Source organism: Leptosomus discolor, chromosome 9, assembly GCF_034619465.1.
Source record: "Leptosomus discolor isolate bLepDis1 chromosome 9, bLepDis1.hap2, whole genome shotgun sequence".
Taxonomy (NCBI): Eukaryota; Metazoa; Chordata; class Aves; order Leptosomiformes; family Leptosomidae; genus Leptosomus; species Leptosomus discolor.
In genome coordinates this window covers 14742194-14763713 of record NC_141399.1, presented here as the reverse complement: position 1 = coordinate 14763713, position 21520 = coordinate 14742194, and the positions used below count along the sequence as shown (strand labels likewise).

General features: G+C 48.9%; 2 protein-coding genes across 2 annotated transcripts in view; both read right to left on the bottom strand.

Moving 5' to 3' along the window:
- Positions 1-7013: 7013 nt before the first annotated feature.
- Positions 7014-7489, bottom strand: BRK1 (BRICK1 subunit of SCAR/WAVE actin nucleating complex). Its single transcript, XM_086470302.1, has 3 exons — positions 7351-7489; positions 7166-7248; positions 7014-7078 (listed from the first exon to the last, which is right to left on the bottom strand). Exons 1-3 carry the CDS (start codon positions 7466-7468, stop codon positions 7052-7054), a joined length of 228 nt encoding a protein of 75 aa, XP_086326428.1. The 5' UTR covers positions 7469-7489; the 3' UTR covers positions 7014-7051.
- Positions 7490-7613: 124 nt separating this feature from the next.
- FANCD2 (FA complementation group D2) overlaps positions 7614-21520 on the bottom strand; it is a 53114-nt gene continuing 39207 nt past the window's right edge. Inside the window, exons 32-43 of the mRNA XM_086470649.1 lie at positions 20976-21089; positions 20385-20512; positions 18937-19036; positions 16452-16574; positions 15616-15709; positions 15010-15081; positions 13392-13430; positions 12677-12751; positions 11528-11602; positions 8438-8584; positions 7824-7898; positions 7614-7697 (exon numbers count right to left, since the gene is read on the bottom strand). Of these exons, the coding sequence (XP_086326775.1) occupies positions 7614-7697; positions 7824-7898; positions 8438-8584; positions 11528-11602; positions 12677-12751; positions 13392-13430; positions 15010-15081; positions 15616-15709; positions 16452-16574; positions 18937-19036; positions 20385-20512; positions 20976-21089 (1126 nt within the window). The remainder of the gene's footprint in view (positions 7698-7823; positions 7899-8437; positions 8585-11527; positions 11603-12676; positions 12752-13391; positions 13431-15009; positions 15082-15615; positions 15710-16451; positions 16575-18936; positions 19037-20384; positions 20513-20975; positions 21090-21520) is intronic.

Genomic DNA, 21520 nt, shown 5'->3' with positions numbered 1-21520 from the left:
CATGGAATACTTTTTAAAAATCTTTTCATATTTATAGTGGTAGCTTTTGTAGCTGAGCTTTAGGAAACAAAAGAGGGGAGCCAAGGAAACCTGAACAATGCTCCAGTGCACTGCCAGGCAGCAAGGCACCAGGCAGCTACCTTGCTATGCATCGCATGAGCCTTGAACTAGAGGCTTCCCCATGACAAGGCACCATCTACTTTTCAAGTGGGGAAACACTTCAGAGGTCTGATTTGGCAGCTGCAGTCTCAGGACATCCCGTAACCAGAGGCGCAGTTCCACACGCCTAGTGAAGCAGCGAAGGCTGTCGGGGTGTTTGCGCCTTGAAGAGAGCTTGCACTGAGTGCATCCATTTATTGCCTTTCATTTGCATTTCCTTTTTAATTCCTAGAGAAACAGAAGCCAAGAGATGATGATACAATGCCCAGGATTACTGTAATTTGACATCAGATGCCTACAAGGCAGGTACCTACATTCCGCACTGTTGCTTCATCCCTCCTTTGTGCTCGCTGAGGCCCTGCCAGGGTGCAAACCTTATGATTGTTTTACACATCTGTCTTAGGGGGAGAGCACTGCCTTATAGTAAAAGCCCACCAACGTTTTGTGCAGGCACCCCCGCTAACTAGCTCAGGTGCCTAAAGTTAGATCACCTGAACACTATCAATGAGTCCGTGACACTTGGGGGCAGGGGGGAAAGATTCCAGTCCTGCTGTTCTCAACAGCTGGATTGCGTCAAAGCAAAGGCTGGCCCAGCCCAGGGTCCCTTGCCTGTGGGCGAAGCCCAGAATGGCACATATGAGCCCAGGAGGCACAGGATCATTCCCCTGTGGTCTCCCCCATGCCAGGAAGCTCCATCACCTTGGCCTACAGGCACGGCTGCGAACAAGGACAGGACGGAACAGCTCCCATGACACAGTTCAAGACACTTCTTCAGAGCAGAGTGGCAGGGAGCGCAATCCAGAAGGGGTTACTCCATGGCACTCATCTCTCCCTTCTACTCAGGAGCATCATGCAAAGAGCTACCGTGTGCCTGCAGTGGCACTGTGCTGGGACAAAACGTGCTGGAAGAAAGGACTCCCTGGAGCTCACAGCGGCTCTGAACTCAACCCAACAAGGCGCTGGCTTGGCAGCCGGCACTGGGAACAGCTCAAGCTCCGAGGGGACGCAGACAGCTTTGCAAGGCAAAGCGCCCTGGGGCACCTCGCTGAGCCCAGCCCGTTCCCTCTGCTCTTCTGTATGTCTGCGCAGAGGCCACAGAAGGAGCAACTTGCATTTCACAGAAAGCAGATTAAAAGGTAGATGCTCCTTCCTCCCCCGACTTACCTGTGGGATTGCTCTCAGGCTCGAGGACAGGAATATGCCAAGACATCAGGGAGCCATCAGCCTCCAGCTCCATTCCCCTGAGCCAGGCCAGGAGGGCTCTCCCAGGGAAAGCAGCCTGTGCGCTTTCGGAACCAGTCCACCCTCCATAGCTAAAAGCAAAGCCAGGTCTCCTATGGGGGAACCCCTCCCCAAACGGGAATCTCTCCTGGTGGCAACATCCCCAGCTCAGTCCAAGGTCATCGCAGATATGGAAGGTAACAGCGTGGAAAGAACTTCTTCCAAATCCTGACCAGAAATGTGCCAGTTTCTATTCAGTTTAAACTGTAGTTTATTATATTCCTGATGGTAAATTTGAAGACTGTGTGTTTCATCACATCTATATTTGTGTCATCAGTGCAATTCCATTGTTAATACAAAAATGCTTGCTCTTGCTCCCACAGGGCTGCAAAGGAGCAAGGGGAAGACTTGGGGTGCCAGGGATCTGAGGAAGGGTCTGCTGGCTGCTAGAGAAAGTGGGGAGCAGTGAACTACACCCAGCCGCTGGCCTGGCCGAGCCCACAAATCCTGCAGCAAGCACAGGGGATCAACACGGGGTCTGAGGGCACTCTCCCCACCCACCGCCCTGACCAGCCTTCCAGGATCAACCTGCAACAAAACCAGCTCAAAATCAGCGCCTCTCCTCTTGGTTCCCTAGGGTCCCTTCCCACCTCCATCCTTCCGGGCTCTCAGTAGGGCTGGAAGCACCTCGTGGAGGCAGAGCTGCAGGCAGGGGAGAGCACATGATCCCCAGGAAGCACAGGGAGCACAAGGGACCACTCCCTGCTCCAGCTTATCCTCCCTCTTGATACAGCCCCTTTCCTCAGCACTTCTGAGCACACAGGCAACACCAAGGATTTCACTGTTAAATCCTGTGGAACGGGTTGGTGCTAGAACCCTTTTGTAACCCTGTCAGTGACGCCAGCTGAGACCTGGCCTCCCACCACCTTCTCAGCGACATCCCTGCCAGGAGATGGCAAGGCCGGGAAGCAGAAAAGCCCACAGGGGTAACGAGGCACGAGACATAGGGTTACTTGCTGACACGGGGCAACACCAGGAGAGCCATGCAGCAGGGCTGGGGCTGGGCCAGCAGCTTAGCTGCACGGACAAACCGGGCTTGAGCACATCACGGTGTCCCCCAGCTAAGGTGTACCCACAAACCTGCCACGGGTCTGACTGATGTCAGCAGGACTCTGAGTTTGGTCTACCCGTTGTTTCCCCAGGATACTATTCTCAAACTTTTGCTCTAGGACGTACCTCCCCTCCCCAAAAAGAGAGCTCCGTCAACTACCTCATAATTCTGTGATACAAAGTGAAATCGCTGTGGTGGGTTGACCCTGGCCAAAATGCCAGGTGCCCACCAAAGCCCCTCTATCACTCCCCCTCCTTAACTGGAGAGAGGAGAGAAAAAAATAACAACAGGCTTATGGGGCTGAGATAAGGACAGGGAGATCACTCAGCATTTACCATCATGGGCAAAACAGACTCAACTGAAAGGAAACGTGATTTATTACCAATTAACTCAGAGAGGAGTAATGAGAAATAAAACCAAATCTTAAAACACCTTCCCCCCACCCCTCCCTCCTTTCCCGGGCGTAACTTTGATCCTGATTTTCCTCCCTCCTCCCCCCCCAGCGGCACAGGGGGAAAACAGGGAATGGGGGTTGGGGTCACTTCATCACACCGTTGTTTTCTGCCACTTCTTCCTCCTCAGGGGGAGGATTCCTCACACGTTTCCCCTGCTCCAATGTGGGGTCCCCCTCACAGGAAAAGTCCTCCGTGACTTCTCCAGCGTGAGTCTTCCCATGGGTTCAGTCCTTCATGAACTGCTCCAGTGTGGGTTTCCTCCATGGTGTGCAGTCCTTCAGGAACCAACTGCTCCAGCGTGAGCCCCCCTCATGGGGACTCTGGCAGCAAACCTGCTCCAGCGGGGGCTTCTCTCTCTCCACGGGCCACAGGTCCTGCCAGGAGCCTGCTCCGGTGCAGGCTTCCCATGGGGTCACAGCTTCCTTCAGGTATCCACCTACTCCGGCGTGGGGGCCCTCCACAGGGTGTAGGCAGTCATCTGCTCCACCGCCCATGGGCTGCAGGGGGACAGCCTGCCTCACCATGGTCTTCACCACAGGCTGGAGGAGAATCGCTGCTCCAGCACCTGGAGCATCTCCTCCCCCTCCTTCTTCACTGACCTTGGTGTCTGCAAGATGTTTCTCTCACATATTCTCACTCCTCTCACTCACTGCAATTACTGCTGTGCAACAGCTTTTTCACTCTCTTAAATACGTTACCACAGAGGCGAAAAAATCTGTCGCTGATGGGCTCGGCCTTGGCCAGCAGCAGGTCTGTCTTAAAGCCGACTGGCATTGGCTATCTCTGACATAGGGGAAACTTCTAGCAGCTTCGTACAGAAGCCACCCCTGTAACCCCCCCGCTACCAAAACCTTGCCACGCAGACCCGTTACATCGCACAAGGATGTGTCGGACTGCAGGGGGAGAGGAAGCTGAGGTGAACCCACGCTATCTGCATTAGGAGCAAGTCCCAGGTCTTCACGCTTTGCTGAGCTCAGAGCAATACTGCTCGCAGTTTTTTGGAAACCGGACACACCAGTCTCAGAGAATCTGTGACTTTACCAGCCCACTGACCTGGTGTGAGCAGCAGGCAGCCACAGGCTGGCAGGGCCAATCTTCTCTGAGAGACAACTGCTGTCAGTGCCTCGGCACTACGATGCAAGCAGCCGCCATCTTCTGGTATCTTTAAAGAGAAGTCCAGCTTTGCTAAGCTATTAGGGACAAAGCACAGCTCGCCCTCAACAACTCAACTGTGTCCTAACACATTTCTCTCTTGAGATCACCTCAGGTCACTGAATTGTTACCAGGTTCAAACACCGGCAACATAGAGGGGATGAAGGTACATTTATTTGACTTTAAAGCAGTTTCCTAAAATCAAGGCTCTGCTAGAAATAACTACCGAGAGAGGCCAAAGGTTATTTACTAGAAACTAGAATTATTTGTGAAGTCCAGTCCAATCCATTAATCTTAAAACACGTGCTTTGGATCAGACACTACAACCTTTACGGGGCACACAAAGCTTGAACTTAAGCTCTATCTCCCTCTTCTGCTGCCACCAGAAAAAAAGGTGATGCCAATGCAGCATCACCTCATCTCCCGCCCGAGATCAAAATTCAGTACCACCACCCGTTCCCCAACCTCGGAACTATGAAGTCCCACGAGGACTGCAGGGTTGCTCCGACCACTCTGTGAGCTCTGGCTGCCTGTCCAGCAGGCAGCGAGCACTAAACCCCACTGTTTACTACTTGAGGGTGCAAACCTTTCTCAAACTACAGATGTGGCTCATGCTCTGACGAAACTGCTCCATTCCGGCACCTTTGTAAGAGGTCTCAAAACAGCTGCTCTCCAGTTCAGGCTCTGGGAAAAGGTCTCAGCTGCCAATAATCAGAGCTGCAAGGGTGCCCAAGCACCCAGCTCGCTCAGGACAAGAGGAAAGCAGGCTTTGAGGACAGAGTACACTGCGATCTCCTGCTATGTTAAACGTGTGGTGGGGAGAACAGCACCACTAACACGGCACATAAATCAATCTCCTGATTTAGAACACACAAATCCACTTCAGAAAAGTTTAATGTGGGTTCCTGGGGCATCATATTCTGAAAAAGACACAGTAAAAGAAAAAAAAAGCAAGCAGAATTCCCCAGTCTTTCAAACAAATATATCAAAGCCCCACCTACTACAAGGCTGCACACCACAGCAGCTGCTGGAAGAAGCAGTATCAGCCCAAGGACCAGGAGGCTTCTCCACCTCCCAGAGATGGCCCGGAATAAGCAGTACCCAAATCAGAAAGCCCAGCCTGGCAGAGCCCGAGGGAACTACTGAGACTCCCCGAAAGGGAAAGAAACAGGGCAGAACTCCATCCTGCAGTGAGGTGCCCAGCATCTCTGCCGGGAGATGAACCAGACCGGCTGATCCCACAGCGCACAAGCTCTATGAGAGCACGTGTCCTGGGACGGGTAGCACCCTCCAGAAGACAGATCCCTACACCTAGACTGCTTTCGTCACACTGACTGTGTGGCAACACCTACTGCTGTGAGAAATCCTGGGGTCAGAGGAAAAAGGGGAACCATTACAACAGCCTGTCAGGAGACCATGAAGGGATCTGAGGGACACAGCACACTACCGCCTGGCAACAGGAACAAGCAAGGGATCTCAAGTGCAGAGGTCAGCCTGGTATGGCCCCAGTCCCAGGGATGCCTGTGGTACCCTGTGTCTCCTGTTCAGTCTTTGGGTGAAGGATCTTAAGACAATTTAGGCAGGAACCTCTGGTGGTCTCTAGTTCACCCCAGGCGCACACACACATTCAACGCAGGGCTAACTTCAGTCAGATCAAGCTGTTCAGGGCCTTGTCCAGACAAGCGTCAAGTTATCTCCAAGGACGGAGATCTCGGGACTCCACTCCAGCACACCCAGAATAAGCAGCATGTGGCCCACAGGTATACTTTGGATCTATCTGGGCCACAGAGCAACTGCCTCTGAGGAAAGAGATAGGTGCTTTCCCCTCTGCCTACCCATCTTGTATGACAGCATCATCTCTCTCATCACTTGACATCACCCCCGGGCAAAAGTGATCCGTGGCTGCTCCACTCCACTGCAAGCTCTGCAGGGTTGGTACAAAGCACTTATTTTCCCTGGAACTATGCCCCAGAAGCAGCCAAGCCTCTCAGATGTGCAGCCTAACCTGACAGTAAAGCATAACTGGCTAGGTGAGCTGGGGGGAAGGCTGGAGGAGTACTTCTTCAAAGAACAGAAAACAGAGCTTCCTAGAGAACGAACCTCGGAGGAGGACCGATGTTGAGGAACAACCAGCTGATGTCAGACCTGCCAGCCTCAAAAATATGAAGAACAACATTAAGCTATCCAGGTGCCCAGTAAACACTGCAGACACCACACTGCCATCAAGACAGCTTCCAGATGGAGACTAATATACCAAGCCATTTAAAGCCTGCTGGAAAACAAGATGACCTTCACTGACACCAACTCCATGGACTCCCCAACAAACACTGAGCATGAGAAGTGAGTCTGAAGCTCCAGATGCCCACTGAAAAACTGAGATAAACAGAGTGGCGGAAAGGGAAGAGTTTTCCTCCTCCTCGTCACTTGCCTCCCTAGAGAAGAGGATCAGCACCTCCTCCTAGGAACCATCAAAGGGCACTCTCCTGCAGCACATGCACCACACCAGGTCAGCCCACTGTCCCCATGCAGCCCCGACAGCGTGTGTACACAAAGGCTGAGATACCCTCCAAACCATCAGGATCACCACATTTTCCGCTCCAACCCCAGCAGGAGCACAAAACACCTCAAAGGTTGCTCAGGCGCCTCCCGGAGCTGACAGCAGCCAGGCCCGCGGCCCCTGGAGTGTCTCCCCTCCCACCACACCCCCATGCGTGGGGCAGAACGTGGACCTGCACCCCGCGGCCCAGGCGGATGGAAGGGCAGGCTCTGGACATCCAAGACGGCGGCAGGGAGCCGGGCAGCCCCCGGCCCGGCCCCAGGCAGGCAGAGAGCAGGCAGGGCAGGAGCACAGCGGTTTATTGGCAACACAAGCAGAGGCGGCGGCGGCAGGCCCCGAGCAGGGTGCGGGGCGGCGGTGCTCCGGCGGGGTGGGGGGCCCGGGGCCGGCCCAGGCCTACGTCAGCGTCTCGCCCTTGGTGACCTGCCGGGAAGAGGAAATGCCTCAGGCAAGGCCGGCCCCGGGACCGGCCCCGGCCCCAGCCCCCCCCGCCCGAGCCCCGCTGCTCACCCGGGCCTCGATGTACTCGATCCTGCGCTCCAGCGCCGTCAGCTTCTCGTTGAGGGTGGCCAGCCGGGACCGGCACGACATGTCTGCGGGGAGGCGGCAGTCAGAGAGCGAGGGCGCCCGCTTCAGCCCGCCGCCGCCGCACCCCCCCCCCCCCCCCGCCCCCGTCCCCGCCCCGGCGCCCTCACCGAAGGAGTTGAGGAAGTCCGCGATCTTCTTGATGGAGCTGGTGATCACCTCGATGTATTCGCGGTTGGCCCAGTCCTGGTGGATCTCCCGCTGCACCGGGTCCTCCTGTACCGACATGGCCGCCCCCGCCGCCGCCGCCCCGGCGCGCACCGCGCCTGCGCGGAGCTCCGCACCGCACCCCCCCCCCTTCCCCCCCCCCGCGCCTGCGCGTCACCGCCCCCGGCGCCGCCTCAGGCCCCACCCGCTGCCGCCGCCCGGTGTCTCAGGCGTCCGCGGGGTCGGGGGCGGGGGCCGGCCCAGCCGCCCCGTCGTCGTCGCTGCCGTCCGTGCCGCTCCCGGTCGGCTCCTGTGGGGGACGCGGCCGTCAGAGCCGAAGCTGCCCCCCCCCCCCCCCCCCCCGCCTCACCCGCCGCCGTTGCGCTGTAACGAGTTTCAGCCCGGCCACTCAAAGCGGTGGGCACGCAAGGGGTACCTCGGCGGGACTTTCGACGGAGCCCTCCTCATCGGAGTCCCTCTCTTCAGAGGCTTGAGACAGAATTTCTTCTCCCTAAGTCGAACGCAAAAGACCTGGACTGAGTGTGTGCGAGGCAGCCAAAGCGTGCTGGGAGAGGATGGAAGAAAGGGGCATTTTGCTGCCATCTTAAATAAAAAGCTTTTGAGTAAAGAGCAGGTTTTGGTTTGACTGTCCTGCCTCTGCAGTGAAAGATGAAGAAAACGGCCAGAACGCTTCTGTTAAAGCCACGCACGGCAGTGTGTGAAGAGCTGTCTGAGTGACCTTCACCTCTCCCCCTCTTCGTGCGGCTCTCGCCACCCAGCAGAGGAGGGATCCCTGTTCCCATTCGTTACAAAAGCCAACAGCCGACCGCTGCAGCGAGAGCCTCACTGCACGGAAGCCCCCAGAAACGCAGGCCCTTAACCTTGAAATAAACTGCTTCTCTGCTGCACTAGGCATGACTGTAATATGCTCACAATGAATTTGGCCTTCTAGCTCGACCAGCACACAGGGCAGAGTCACAGTTGTCTGGGCAAGATGAGCATTGTCCTCTCCCAGGTTTTCATTGCCCCAGGCAGGACAGTGATTCTCACCTGAAGATCCCGATTCTTAAGGATGCCCACCCAGAACGCCTCCTGGCAGTGGTTGAACGCCAGCATTGCCTTCACTCGGTATACAAACTGTTCCAGAGACTTCTTCAACAAAGGCACGTGGTTGGTCAGTCCAATGTCTTGGCGAATCTACATAGGAAACAGTACCACATGACCACAACTGAGTATTCTGGCTACTGAAAAAGCCATTGGTTATACGGGTGGGAGGGATGGGACACAATCCCCACAAAGCTTCCCCAGATTATGTCATTTCTTGGCCAAATCCTTTTATAGCTTTTGTTAAATAAGTATTTAACAGTAATTTAGCAGTAAAATGATCCCTTGCAAGAATCCAAACAGCCATATCCACTCTGGATAAAAACAGAAGGAGTCTCAGCTTTTCGCATGGAGGCTAGTAACTCCTCTATGCAAATCAGAGGAATTCTGCTGACCCTTGGGAAATTATTTTGAGAGTTTGCTTTTCCTTTGCTCCATCATCTCAGCAATAGACTGGTGTCACTTGCTCTGTTCTCCAAGAACAGTGCACAGCTCTTCACGCAGAGATTCACACTGCTGCCATCTTCTCGTGGCAGCCACAGCTTGCTCACACACAAATGCCTGGAAGCTGCATTGCTGCTGGTGCAGGTGGTGTGTGTGACTGACGGTGTTTGGCTAACTCTGACTCACCTACTAGTTATTGCTGGTGAAACAGCTGAGTTAGCTATGGAGGTCAGCAATGGACAATCACACCGTTCCAGTCCAAAGAAAAAAGCAATGCTGAAAGTGGCCACACTCCAAAACTACCTGCCTAGGAAGGGAGACAGCTACTCACTCATAGCCAGGAGCTGCAAACTAATGCTGCAGGGAGTTTCATGTCAGGAAATTGCTGAATTCCCAAGCACAGAGAAGAAAGAATGAGAAAGTTGTTGAATAAGCCACTGCAATGACAACCTTTTCTTGCTCAGTGTCTGATGCAATTCCTTTTACACTAACTACATGGGATGTGTGCACACTAGAAACTTCAAAGCCAGCTTGTCCAGACCAAAGCAGTGCTGGTTTTTTGGAGAGCTAGGAGAGGGGAGAGTTGCTGTAAGCAAAAACCGGCTGAGGAAGGGCAGCTATGCCAGGTATTTTGTGAGATTTAGCTCTGGGTGACCATCTCTTCTTGCTAGGCTTGGATCTGCAGTGCACAATAGAGACATTGCTAAACCAGAAAACATGCCGAGAGCCATAAACAATTACATTGTGTGTAAGTATTTTCCTCTTTCATGAGGACACTTTGTAACCTTCTAGCATGAAGATGCTCTCACTAGCTATACTCTGAAATCACATCAGCTTCATTTCTTGGAAGAGTGCAGCATGCCTGGGAAGAGGGACGCTGCTTTGCTTCGTGTTCTGCCAACATTCTGGGGAAACGGGTGACTGAGTACCAACAGCAATCTGTTCTCTAGCCTGTGTAACAGCCAGGACCTAGCACTCATCAGCACTAACTGGAACCAAATCAGGCAAAACCTCACTAATGACACAATTGACAATCACAGCACTCCCTGGGTCTTGGAACCTGCCCAACTGTCCGCAGGCATTTTGGAGACTCAACAAAGTACCGCGGCGTTTGCAAAAATCTGTCTCCAGAAACTGTCCTTATGACCAGCACTAGATATGTAAACAGAAGAGAGGCTTGGTGTGAAAGAGTAAGTGACAAATACTTAGGGTACTATAGGCAAAGCCGATTGTTCTTGTCTGCTGTGTGATGCTCTTTAAAGACACTTTATGAATGGAGTGTAGCAAATCTTGGGTAACGCTGCATGGTACGGCAGTGAGCATCTACTAGTTTTGTATGAAAGTGAAATCAAAAGTGGTGTAACAAATGTGGGTGTCAACTCCTCTTCAAATAGGTATGGAGCATTCATTGCATACACTTATTTGCCTAGATTCAGCTGCTGCTTTCTCATTCCTGCAAAAATTATTTGGCACAGCAACCAAATCAGATTGCACCAGACACAAGAGCAGTGGGAAAACACAGGTGTTCACCAATTGCAGTTATATGCTAACAGGGGCCATGGGACACAGCACTTGAAAATGCTAGTCAAGCGCAAACAAGGTGTGACAAGCTGCAATGATGTTATCCTGCTTACAGGGTGACTTGTCATTTTAAAGCGGGCATGAGGATTTCACTTTCAAACACGAGAAGGACTTTTTAGCATCTCCAGGGTTTGTGCCAGCTTCCAATTCTCCCCTGTGCTGATAGCATGTTCTGATCTCCAGCTAGACTTTTATGGTCCTGGTGCCAGCTCTGGACTACGCCAGTAGCAAATCTAGCTTGAGGAGCTATGCTAATAGCTGGCTTTCTCCCTTCAGCTACTTTAGCAAAGCTCCCTTCTCGGACGTGGTTTCTTGAACCTCATAGTAGTCTAACAGAACAAAGCAGCACACATTCTTTCTAACTGCCTTCTCCCATGTGATTCTCTCTTGTGACAAGCACTGGCTCTCCACACTGTAAGCAGGGTGCTAACCTCTCCTTCCTTCCTGCCCCAAGTCTCCTACAGAGCGACTGGCAGACTGGCTGCACATTACCACCTTCCTCCCCTCCCTTTGCCCTCTTCCCTAGCATCAACATAACAATGCCAAAAAGGCACCTCAAGACAATTTTGAGTAAGGTTTTCCCCTTGTCCACCTCCCGTTGCTGATTCTTCTGACTCGCAAGGCTGTTGATCTTTGCCAAAGCTTCTCTCCCATATTATCAATCTGGCATCTATACTTTATGCAAGTTCTCTAAGGTCTTAGCTTGTGTCCTCAGAAACATCCTCTTACAGATGCCAACAACCAAAGATGTCAAGAACCCCTGTCCTAAAAAAAAAAAAATAATAAGAGTACGCTAACCTTATCTGACATCCAAGTCAGCCACTTCCAGATCAAATACTTCAACTTTTGGGCCATTAACCAAGGCTATTTCTCCTCCTTTCAGAGTTTTTGCTTGTACAGACACTACTGGAAGCCTGAAAGTAGAACCTGCCTATGCTCTGGAAAAGCCGTGGAAGGGAATTAAATCATTCTTGGGACAGGAGATTGTGCTACAGTTAGAACTTATCCTACCTTGGAATGGCCACACATGTGATGAAGTTGTCTGGTACTCAGCTGCAAGGTTTTCAGCAAACTCTGCACATCATCCTGCAAGTAGACCAGCAAATCATTCTCAAAGGATTTTTCCAGAAGGGAAATAAGAATAATGAAACAGTATTAGTCCTAGTAATCCTTTCAAAGGGTTATGGGATAGAGATATGATGCACATATGCAGGAAACATCAGATGAACAGGATTAAGCCATAGGAGACTTGCACTGTGCATATAAATAACAGGTAATAAAAGTACAACCACATGTCATAAGGCCTTCAAGCACTTTGAAATGAAACTGATTTTGAACCAGAGTTTGGAATGCATGCCTACCAGTGAAAGTGGGCAATTAAAATCAGGACAACCGTGTCACATCTTGCCTTGAGTGCAGCCTTCTGAAACAGGGGAACCAGAGGAAAAGTATAAAACATACCACTAGACTGTGGTAGTTCAAACGCATCAAACACAGACTCTGGGTATTAATACTCTCTGTGGAGAAAACTACATGGCACTTTCTATTGTCCAGTGGCGATGACTAGATGTCTGTTTGATAACCTCATTCCCTCAAACATCCATGAGAACAGATCTTACATTTGCAACAGAAAGGAGTTACCTATTAGAGAGAAGTTGTGAAGACTAAGCCAAAGAATGAGTCTCACTGGCAAAGTTGGATTGCCTTGCAATAAAGCAGGGAGAATAAGTGAACTGTTCTTGCTTGTCATGTAGTGCAGCAAGATTGGCCTGTCGATCTGCACTCATGCATGCTGTCCTGCTCAAAGCTCCAAGAATTATTGCAAAGACACCAGTGTCACTGCCCAGCTGGACCACAAGCCCTCAGCAACCTGACTGCTCACGTGAGCAACACCTTTGTGGTAATAACTTTTGAGGTTGAATGGGCTTCCTTTACTAACTGTGAAGCCATACAACCAGAAGAGTGATGGCAAGTTGGGAAACAGTGACCTGTTTGCTGAGAGAGCTCTGGCAGGCAAGTAAACGGAGCAGAGCACAGCTGGAGACATTAGACACATTTGTCATGAAGTGCTACAAGTGACCAGAGACGGGAATCTCCTTCTAGCAAGCATCAGTCACGCTTCCCAGCTGGTTCCAGACAGTTCTGTCTCCAAAAGCTTACCCTGTGCTTTTTAAAGCTGTAGTCCAGGAGTGGCATGGCAAGCTTCAGAAATGCTTCTACAAAGAGACGACCGTACTAGAAAAGAATGACAAATATATCAGAAGGCAAATTTCAATTCCTTTTCAAAGAACCACCACAAAGTCAGATAAGGTAATGATACATTATTTCAGGCTACCCCGGAGACTGTTCTTGCTTAGTAAAGGACTACATTCATGTGAAGGCTGTACTGGAATGCACAGGATCAGTAAAGGGTCCCACTTTAATCACTGCAAAGGGAGGCTAGAAGAACAAGGTCTCATCATTGTACACATCCCTGGTTTTATTCACTAGCAAACTGGGAATAAAACTGAACTAAACACAAAATGTTAGAATCACTATGCATATGTATGAGTCCCAGCCAGAAAACAGAGTTGCAGAGGGACGTGTGACCTTTCTGGGCTCCAAGGGAGACCTGTCTGCTGTGATGCCTCCTCTTATTTGGAGTACCACAGGGAAAGGAGAGATGGAAGAGGGTCTAAAGTCAGTAATGCAAATTGCAGTAAGTTCGTTGTGGTCCAGCCATACGATGAGGATTAGTGGAAGACAGTTAAAGGTATAAGAAACAGTATCTGCTTCTTCCAGAGAATTCAGTAACCACTCCACTCCACTGGAGGCAATGATTCAAGAAAGCTGGTACTTAAACTGCTCTCTTCAGTTATTTTGAATTCTTGCTTACCTTCAGGCAGATGCTGAGTACAGGCCTGCTGTCAAATACCTACTTGGGTGAAAGGGGGGAAAAAAAAAAAAGCGCCAGATCAGTCCATAAGCCTAAAGGAAACAATGTAAGCACAGCAGCCAGTTGAAAATAGCCCTTCATTAAAGTGTGAAACCTGTTCTAAGGCAACATCCACTCTCAAGTTTCAGGAGGGAACACCACATAGGCACATGAAACGTAGTGGCTGTCAGGCAGAAGTACTTGGCAGGATGGTTATTTGGTGATCTAAGGTGCACCTTTTGCAGATGGCACAGAATTATCTCAATGAATCTGAAGTTCTTAATAGTTTGGGACCCAAGAGACCCAAGTCCAGCTGATGGGCAAGTAACAGATGAGGCAAAACCAAGATGTGCAAAATAACGTCTTTTGGAGGAAATAATGAAGCTATTACATCAACGGTGCCAGCTGGCAAAAGACACCAGGTCTCACTGCACAGGTCACACACAGCTGTGGTCCCACAACCAACAAAGAAATAGAACAGACGATCTCAGCTGCCTTGAAGGCTTTATTCTGGTATACATTTGTGTATATATTTTTGCCAGTGACCAATTCTATACCTAGTTAGTGAATGTTTATTCTATACCTAGTTAGTGAATGTTTTAACTGGCGTAGCACACAGATACGAGTGAGAGCTGTGAAGGTACCCTGGTGCTGCTATGGATTGTGAAACAGAACGAGCTGGTCCAGCTCTACCCTTCATGCTCTCAAAAGGCATCTGGAGCACCAGTGAGTGCTGCTGCGTAGAAGAATCCAGCTCAATTCACCGGAGCTCTTAACTTGAAAAGGCTGGACTTGCCAGTCATCACTTCGGCTATGATAAAAGCAAACAGCAATGACCAGCCTAAGCAAGCACAAAAGTGCAGCTGCACTTATCGCCTTCTGCCCAAAACATTACCACACTCAGTGACACTACGTGTACCAGCTCCAAAACTGACAGAAGGGAATATTTCACCCAGTGAGGCCAGCCTCTAGAGTTCATCACCACAGGATGACGTGACTTGTCAGCAGGATTCAAAGGAAGATTGTATGTTACCGTAAGAGCAAGTGAAGCTGAGGGCTATCAAATAAGCACTGAATGCAGGTTACAGGCAGTAATCCCAGCCTCCTGTTCGGAGTATTAGCCTGCCTTCTGCCGAGTACATCAGGAAAATGATTCCTGTCAGACATTATTCTAGATCTACCCGAAGGGTTTCTCCCATCTGCCTCTTCCACAGCTGGCAGTGGACTCTATCAGACACAAAACACTGGTCTTGCTTAGTAAAAGACTATATTCATGTGAATGGGGTGTTCGTTCAGTCCTTTTTCTTCACTGCCTTACATCATCCTGTCTTTGTGCAGACTTATTATTTGTGCGAGAACTATGTTAGTAAGATGTGCAGGCTGTAAGAATTAAGTAGTATTGAAGGGAAAGCTAAATGAAAATCCGTGCACACAGATTATAACTGGCTTTATTTACCACTTCCAGGTTATTCCACTAGTCAGCCATACTTCACATTTTTCCCTTGTGCTCATAAACCTGGGTACGCTGGGCTTTGCTGGGGATCTGAAGGTACAGCCAGAAAAACAACCAGAACCTCACCTTGACCAAGTTAATGAGGATATGGAAATTCCGCACAGCAATGTTCCACCGCAGCAGCTTCTCCAGTTGCACCTAATGGGATGCGAGGGGACAATAACCCAAGATGGGGTATTTCCTCTCACCTTGCTGGATGCTCTCTCATGTACCCAAAGTATTGCTGTTGTTGTTGAAGACAGAGGAACAAGGCTTTATCACAGCAAAACCACTTAATAGCAATTCCAGCCTGATCAGTGCCCACATGGCTCAAAAAGCTGAGTTAACACACTTCCTTGCTCTTTCGGAGCACCTCTTGGTTGCAAATGAATTTTGTGCTCCCACACAGGTGAGCGGACCAACTGCACAGCTTAGTATTTTGCTGATTACTACCACTTTTCTGGTTATAGCTTCTGCTAGATTTACTGGATTTTTGACACGGTACAAACCAGAAAAAAAGGATGTTATTGTATGTTTCCCTGTATATCAGTTTTCGCTGATGAATGAAGCTGTCTGCACTTCCTAGACAGTTCAGAAGTAGATTCCTTTCCAATTTATACATTTTTATTGTACTCTACAGTTTAACTTACGTCTTTTTCCCCCTCAAAGTGTCCAGTGCATTTATTTTCCTACCTCACTTGAGTCTGATGGTTTCCCAGCTGGGATGCTCTTCACTGAACTCTCTAGCTGTGCCATCATTACTCTGAAGAAAACGGGGAATGTTTGCCTGTGGAGAGAGCGAGAGCAAAACTAAAAGCCAGCTCTGAGCATCTAGATAGGCTTCTTGTCCCCAGAACAATGTGGAAGACTTGAAGGTTACCCAGCTGGGTGTCCTCAATAGGAAATCACAGGAGATTGACCCAAGGACTCATAAGCATGCCTAGCCGAGCCTCATTGCACAGACAGATGGAGAATCCTGGGAAGTCTCTACCACTTCCACAGTACGAACCACACAGCTCTGGGGGATGCACAGCAAAAGGTTTGCGGCTGTCAGCATAAGATGATTTTGGGAGTTCCAAAGTGCAGGAGGTTTGGCCACCCCTGTGTAAACTGTGCTTCCAAAATCCTATGCTAGGAGCCCAAACACCCTGAGTGTGCTTTTGCACACTGTACTCCAGCCCAGGATTGCCTACAGCCACCCCAGGCCTCTGAGGCTGACTTTTGGGGTGCTTTATACCACCACAATAGCATGGAAAGAGGCAACATACCTGCTGACAGACAGCATCCTCCAATTAAAATGGCTCACAAGCAATAAACTCAACATTGTGTTAATGCACAAGGCCATTACACCTTGAAATAAAGCTAACCGTTGCATACTACCAAAAGAATGTTTATAAATGCCCAGAGTAGTCCACAGCAGTACTAACATGAAACCATAATAGACCACAAAATGAGAAAATTAAATATTAGAAATCAGAAATTGCCATTGTGCATCTCATGAAATTCAAAGTCTCTATTGATATAATTACCTGCTTAGTGTGGGGTAAGTAGAAGAACATCCATCTTTGGCAGAGTTGATCAGTTCAGGAACACCAACACTGGAGATGTCTTCTATAGCTTTCAAGATGTTATCTGTGTGCTCCAGGTAGACACTAAATCCAAAACCAGCTTAGTTCATCAGTAAGTATTACTTAGAATAACACAGCAAGTTCTTGAACGCTGCCCTACCTGCAACATGTGGCCTGAAATTGTCAAGCTCGTTCTTATGCCAAAGGCAATCATATACAGGCAATCCAAAGCAATACTTAGGACTGTCACAGTAATGTCATTAAAAGCTGCCATGATCTGAAACAAACCTGGATTTCGTATTTGCTCATTTTTGTACTTAGGAAGGACAGGCCGCAAAGAGGAGGAGAGGGAGTTGTCCTTTACGTGAGAGAATGACGGGAATGCATGGAGCTCTGCCTGAGGACGGGTGATGAGCCAACAGAGACAACGGGCAAGGATGAAAGTGCCAACCAATATGGGTGACACTGTAGTGGGTGTCTGCTATAGGCCACCTGGATCAGGAACAACAAGTAAATGAAGCCACCTACAGACAGCCAGAAGTAGCCCCGCGTTTGCAAGCCCTGGTCCTCATGGTGGATTAACCACCATCATACCTGCTGGAAGGACAACACAGCAGGGCATAAGCAACCCAGGAGGTTCCTGGAGAGCATTGATGACAACTTCCTGACCCAAATGACAGAGGAGCTGATGAAAAGAGGTGCTCTGCTGGACCTCACAGTTGAAAACAAGGAAGGGCACTTTGGGGATGGGAAGGTCAAAGGCAGCCTTGGCTGCAGTGACCATGAGATGGTGGAGTTCAGGATCCTGAGAGGAGGGAACAGGACAAACAGCAAGATCATAACCCTGGACTTAAGGAGGGCAGACGTTGGTCCCTTCATGGATCTTCTTGCTATGGGGCAGGGGCCTAGAGGGAAGAAGGGTCCAAGGAAGATGGTTGATATTCAAGGATGACCTCCTCCAAGAGCAGAAAGTCAAACAAAAATGCCAGGAGGCCTGCAGGGATGAACAAGGAGCTCCTGGCTAAACTCAAACACAAAAAGGGAGTATACAGAAGGTGGTAGCAGAAACAGGTAACCTGGGAGGAATATAGACACACTGTCCAGGCATACAGAGGGGTGGTTAGGAAAGCTAAAGCCCTCCTGGAGTTGAATCTGTTGAATGTAGTGAGGTACGTCAAGGGCAATAAGAATGAATTCTTTAAGTACACAAGTAGCAAACGGAAGACTAGGGAAAATGTGGGTCCAATGCTAAATGGGCCAGGGGCCTGGTGACCCAGGACATGGAAAAGGCTGAGGTTCATGTTAAGAGGTTGAACGCCTTCATCACCTCAGTCTTTACTGGCAAAACCCGTCTCCAGAAATCCCATGCCTCAGAGCGAGGATAAGTCTGGAGCAAGGAAGACTTTGCAGAAGAGGATCAGGTTAGGAAATAGATAAGCAAACTGGACATACATAAGTACACAGGCCCCGAGTGCTGAGGGAGGTGGCTGATGTCACTGTGAAGCTACTCTCAACTATCTTTCAATGATCATGGTGATTGGGAGAGGTGCCTGAGGGCTGGAGGAAAGCAAATGTCACAGCTATCTTCAAGGAGGGCAGGAGGAAGGACCCAGGAAACTACAGGCGAGTCAGCCACACCTTGATCCCTGGGAACGTGGTAGAACAACTATCCTGGAAATCATTTCCAGGCACATGAAGGACAGGAAGGTGATTGGGAGTAGTCAGTGTGGATTCACCAAGGCAAAGTCACATGTGACCAGCCTGACAATCTTCAATGAAATGACTGCCTTGTAGATGAGGGGAGAGTAGTGCATATTGTCTACCCTGACTTGTAAGGCTTTCAACACTGTCTCCTGTAAGATCCATAGAGTAGCTGTTGAAGTATGGCCTGGACGAGCAGACAGTGAGGTGAGCTGAAAACTGGCTGAACAGCCAAGCTCAGAGGGGTGTGCCCACCATGGTCCCTGGCAGCCTGCTCTAGGTCACCCTGCTGGAGCAGGGCAGTTGGAACAAGGTGACCTCCAGAGGTCCTTTTCAACCTCAACCATCCTATGATTCTGTGATTGTATTTCACCTGATACTCAGTCCTGCTCTTCTTGACTTTAGTGACAGCTGATTTGCTTTCAGTTTAGTGAAAACAAAACCAGATACTTTGGTTCAGATCCACACTTACATGTGTATGTATGCACGCATACACGTATAGATGAGTTGATGTATACCAACAAGCTACAGTCTCGCAAACATGAGGTCCAAACATGCTTCTATGGACAACAGCTAACAGAATTCTTCCTACCCCTCACTGTCTTTCAGTGCTGTAGAAGCAGTGCTTTAGGCCAAACTGTGCAAGTATGAGGGTTATGACTGAGAGGGGTCATTCCTCTGCAGCAACAGTAATTATTAGAAAAACAGTGTCTCGGCATGCTTGAGACAATGGCTTGCGCCTTACCAGAGCAGAGTATGCAGCGCACTGTTGAACTGACTGCCCTTCTCTCGGTCTCCACTGGGCTTCACCCATGACTGGCAGAGGAACTGCTTTGCTACTGAAGCTGTAAAAGATACGGGATAACTTACTGAATGAAGAATCCAAGACAATTTCCTTCTTCCATATAAAGACAGTGCATCCAAACGGCTTTTTGAAAGATCACAATATCACTCTCTCTCAATATGCCTGAACTTTGGTAAGTCAGGATGCATTTCCCCTAAAAAACAGTAAGGCCACAAGGACATATATCATGATAACAAAATATATGCACATCCAGTATGTTCCTGGTCTGGAACAGCTGCTCAAATCAGAACCACGAGCCATCTCTGGCCATTTCTCCCTGACAAACTTATGTTAAGCTTATTTTTTGGTAGCTCCAACAGTGTGCCAACCGCTTGTTTTTTATTAGGCAATACGCAATCCTTAGGGCACGCGTTTCTAGAAATGGAATTCCAGTAACAAGTGACTTGACTTTTTGGCCACAGCACTATAATAATGAACAGGCAAGTTTACAGATTTCTTAAATCAAAACTGCTAACGAATGTGCTTGTCTCTTGCAGAAATGTTTAAAACCAGGAAATTATTAGGTAAAACTGGTTATTCCCTGCCATGCTCAGTGGACAGTTCTCCCATTGTGGGACTGTTTAAAATAGTGAAATAATCTCAAAGTAGGGAATTCACAATTCTGAGTGGCTATGGGGATCTGAGAAGGACAAATTCTAGAGGTATTTTAGTATGACAAGGTATGGCCGAGAGAGGTGACTGTCTGGAGTCTTTATTTCAGTGTGTAACAAAGTGGAGACCCACTAGTTTTCTTGTGTACTCCCTGCAAGCACGTCTACGCCTTATCTGCTTGAATGCTGTTCCTCTTACAGAACAGGTCCTAATCCATCAGAAGAGCTCTCTTAATTGAAAACATCTGTTGCATGGGGTTAAGAACATATAGGTTTTCCTCCCTCTGCCCTGAAGTAGCAGCTGTATTTGCAGTTTATGTCCATAATTTTTGGAAATCAGCTGTCACAGACATCAGTACTTACACTAGGAAGCTACATTGGATTAAGTCTATGATCACCTCCATAATCAGTGATTAAACTAGTACCAAAATTGAACAGCAGGCTTGTTCTTAGAACTCTTAAAAGCTGTGAGGCTCTGATTTAAAAACACCAGCTAAGAGAGCTGGAGCCTGCCTTCTTGCACATGACTGAGCACAGCAAAACAAACACTGAAGAGGTTCCAATATATTTACTGCTGTTCTTTTTATTAACTGTTAGGACTGTTCACCCAGTCAGATTACTAGGATATCAAAGGGAAATCTCTCCCTCAAAAGATGCACTCCAGAGACAGAACCCACAATTTACAGGCAAAGGAAAGCATAAAAACTAATCTGAGATTAGAAGTTCTTCACACATTACCCATTTTCTCTTTCTTCCAGCCAGCCATTGGTTTCTCAGCGATGGCAATCAGGACCTGAGTGAGGATGAATGCACAGTGGAAACTGGGAACACTCTGCTGGAAATTCAGTAGGTACTGAAAACTCTCACTGGGGATGACAGGAAAGGGAAAACATAAAAACACTGTAGATAAAGTTCCAGAAACCCATAAATAAAAAGGAAGTATTAGACCAGCTCAGATCCAAGGTCTCCCTAGCCCAGTATTTTCTCTTTGGCAGTGTCCTTCTGAAGAAGGGGTAGTCAACCACTAGTAGATGAAAGTTCAGTCACCACGAACCAAAGACTAAATTCATGCCTTCTGTGAATCCTACTAATCTCCTCGTCTCAGCATACAAAAGAATGAGATCCATAGACTAATGCATATTTTATCATCCAGTAGGTCCTCTTCATTACGTTTGACTGCACTGTCATTCAATTAAATAAAAATCTCTCTGAAGGTAGTATGGTCTCTGTGAGAGCTCCCAAACACCCATTTACCCATAATGCCCACACAAACCAGGGAAAACTACTTGGAATTCATCCCTTTCAGAGCTTGCGAAATACTGATTCTACCTTATCAGCTCCTCAAGAAGAAGAAACTCTGTCTCTCCTGGCTTTAGCCTGTCCGCAAGCACCTGGAGAGCTGACCTTAGCAGGTCAGTATTTTCATGCTGAGAAAAACCATTCCTGAAGAGGGAGAAAAAAAAAAAAAATCCAGTTCATCACCAGACTAGAAGAAAGAGAGGTATCAGATGCAAAAGCATATCTGGGCTTTTTTTTTTTTTTTTTTTTTTCAACAAGAAAAATAAAGAAGCTGGATATGCAAGAAGAACCCTGCAATATGAATGTTACAAGGAGACACGAAAAACTGAAAACTGATTTTGACGGCAAACTGGGTTCATACACACTTTATCTTTTCCAGGGAACAGAAAACTTTGTGCACACACAATACTAACTTTTCAGTTAGACTGCAGACCTGGCTAGGAGGGGACAGGACATGTCACATAACTGGAGGTCCATATATACTAAAACAATGCTACATAGACCTGAAAAAAAGAGTATGTCTAATGAGAGTTGCTGTGCAAGTGCAGTGAGATGGGCTGGTCGCCTCTTGAACA